Source organism: Neophocaena asiaeorientalis, unplaced genomic scaffold (genome assembly GCF_003031525.2).
Source record: "Neophocaena asiaeorientalis asiaeorientalis breed wild unplaced genomic scaffold, Neophocaena_asiaeorientalis_V1.1 scaffold684, whole genome shotgun sequence".
Lineage (NCBI taxonomy): Eukaryota > Metazoa > Chordata > Mammalia > Artiodactyla > Phocoenidae > Neophocaena > Neophocaena asiaeorientalis.
The window spans coordinates 8,132,543-8,135,301 of record NW_020174048.1 but is presented as its reverse complement, the minus strand read 5'-3'; the positions used below and the strand labels follow the sequence as shown (position 1 = coordinate 8,135,301).

At 48.2% G+C, this 2,759-nt stretch overlaps 1 protein-coding gene across 3 annotated transcripts in view; it reads right to left on the bottom strand.

The window, feature by feature from the left end:
* FGF14 (fibroblast growth factor 14) overlaps positions 1-2,759 on the bottom strand; it is a 600,501-nt gene that overhangs the window by 162,541 nt on the left and 435,201 nt on the right. The window contains exon 1 of one of the 3 annotated variants that reach the window (XM_024754005.1): positions 2,358-2,550. The exons of the other annotated variants lie outside the window; for them this stretch is intronic. Coding sequence (XP_024609773.1) covers positions 2,358-2,550 — 193 coding nt within the window. Of the gene's footprint in view, positions 1-2,357; positions 2,551-2,759 lie in introns of those variants that run through there. 3 annotated transcript variants of the gene reach the window in all.

Here is a 2,759-nt window from a genome sequence, read left to right as displayed (position 1 = left end):
ATATAAACAATATAATCTATTCCTTTTTTCAGGGATTGGAACGTGACTACATATTTGTGAGTTACTCTCAAGAATGCAAGAATGCAAGTTCTTATGCAAAGAGTGAGTATAGGAGGAAAAGGAAAATATGCTTATGCTTAAAAAATGTTTCCTAAAAGAATATTTAATTAAATAATAAAATAATTATGTATAGTTATATTTAATAATATATTGTAAAATCATGTAATTATACATCAATATATGATTTACATAACATAGTTTTAGTATTTTTTTGGCTTAAATTAATAATTCCTTTCTGATACTCAAGGGATATATCTATATTTTTCTTCACTAAAGAATATATTTCTTGATATATAAGATATATGAGAAGGATAAAAGGAAAGGTTTTGATGAGATTTCCTCTGGCTTATCTTCTTTTCCATTCTCCCACCAAAAATAAGGTAGCAGAAGTGACTTCAAATATATCACCTCAAACTCATGAATGTCAAGAGAACAGTCAGGGTTGCAAATGTTGAAATAGACTATCAGAGAGCTCAGATGCCTTTCTTTATCTGGTAAAAAGTTAAAATTCATCCCCATCTTAAAATTCACAAGTGTAAAGCAAACCCTCCTCCATCACCCAATATGACACAGAACATTTATTGTTCATATTTATAAAATAATCTACTGGTTTATATTTAAAGAATATGCACTAAGTTTTAATCATCATTTATATTAAACAGTCCTATCTAGAAAAAAATATGTTTCTTTACTTCAAATACATGGCAACACTGGAGCTCTACCTGGTGAAAACTGTGTTCTAAAAGATAATCAGATGAAATTAGGGGAGAAGCAAATATGTTAAGTCATGATAATGTGACCCTCCATGTGTCAACGATGTTTAAAACAGTTGAGTTGGTCTTATAATACCAAGGTTGGCTGGATCATCCTCTAGGCTAAAGTGTAAAATTAAAGTCCATTTTTCTTAATAGCTTCTACACTGGTCTGAAAATATTGTCTCCAAAGTCTTTATCATGAAGTTCCTTCTTTTATAGCTATATAATTTATCTACCTTAAAAATGCCATTCTGATTTCCCTCAGATGTTTGCCTTCTAAGCTAGATTCTAAGAGCAAGTAACTGCAATTTCTAACTGTGACAATGAGCGATTAAAAAAAAAATTAGTTCTAGTCTTTGTTTAAAGAAGCATTGAAACTTTCGGTCGTAAATCTGCAATTGTGTGGGGGACACACACACATACACACATTCACACAGATACACACGTACAGCATATGCTTCTCTCACACATCTCTGGAACAACAGGGAACTTAAAATAAATACAGCTGGGCACCAGGAATACAATGTGCTGGGCAAACATATACTCCTATTAACGTAAATATATTCTTCAGTGTTTCCTGCCGGGCCCACTTAGTAATGAAAAACAAGCAATCCCCATTTCTCCCACAAAACACCCCACATGCTCTCCAAACAACCACCCCTAGCAACTGGATGTGGAGAGGAACGGAAAGGAACAAAAGGCGCTGGGCTCCAGCTCAGGAGTGAGTCGCCTTCTCAGACCCTGGCATTTTAAAGGCAGCAACAGAAGGTCATGCTGGGCATTAGCTATGTCTCAAAAAATATGTATAGTAAGGCAACTATTAGAGTCATCCGTATGTAGTAACTGCTTCTTTGGCCTCACGTAATTCGCGAGTCCTTGAATCGAAACTACCACGTAGAAGGGACGTCTGCCAAACCCCCAATGGGGACTCGTTCTCCGCCCTCTGCGCCCCTCTCCTCATCCCAAGATGCGACCCAAGGTCTTCAGAGTGACCCGTGCTGCCCACGAAGCAGCCTTCCAGTAAATCTCCTGAACTGGCTCTCAGCTCCAACACACCCTCGGCTCGCTTCTCTTTTTACCCCAGCCCCTGCTGAGCGCAAGGCGGGGACCAGCCCCTCCGCCAAGGTCCGGGAGCCGAGGGGGCTCCAGGAGACCCGGGAGGCCAGACCCAGAAATTCCCGGCATCTCCAACCGGGCTGGAAGCAGCCGGCGCGACCCCGAGGGGGGCCAAGACCCTCAGGGCAGAAAGAGGTTTTCCCTGGGAGCCGGCCCGCGTCGGACTCGGAGGGCGAGAAGCAGCGGCGGGAGCGGGCCAACCTGCCGGCGCCTGGCGGCTTGAGTTTTCAGTGGCTACAGGTTGCCTGGGAGCAGATGCCCAGCTCCCGAGGGCGGCAGGCGCTCGGAGCGCTCGGGAGCGAGACTTGTGTTGGGGGAGGGGGGGGTGAGAGACGGAGGGAGGCAGGGGAGCCCGAAAAGGCCCCACGCAGGCGGGGACAGGGGATAGATCCGAGGGCGCGCCTCCCAACCGGGACCCGCACAGACCTTGGCGCCGCAACCTTCGCTTCTTGCGGCCGAAGATGCGCACTTTGGAGAAGATGTCCACCAGGTTGCCGTTGCAGAGCCCGCGGTTCCTGCTGGGACTGCTCCGCCTCCTGCCGGCGGACGGCCGGTCCCAGTGCTGCTCCCGCGCCTGCCGCTTCTGGCGGATCAAGCCGCTGGCGATGGCCGCGGCCATGGTGGCCCCCGGACCGGGTCCGGAGGAGGGCGGGGCCGAGGGGAGGGAGCTGGGGACACAGAGCGGGAAGGGCCGGCAAGGAGGGCAGGCCGGAGGGCCGGGGCCGGGGGCTGGGAGCGCTCAGTCCCGCCTGGGACCCATCGCCCTCTCCGCGGAGCGCGGGGCCGGGCCCGCAAATGCGCCCAGGGCGCGGCGGAGCGAACGCCGGG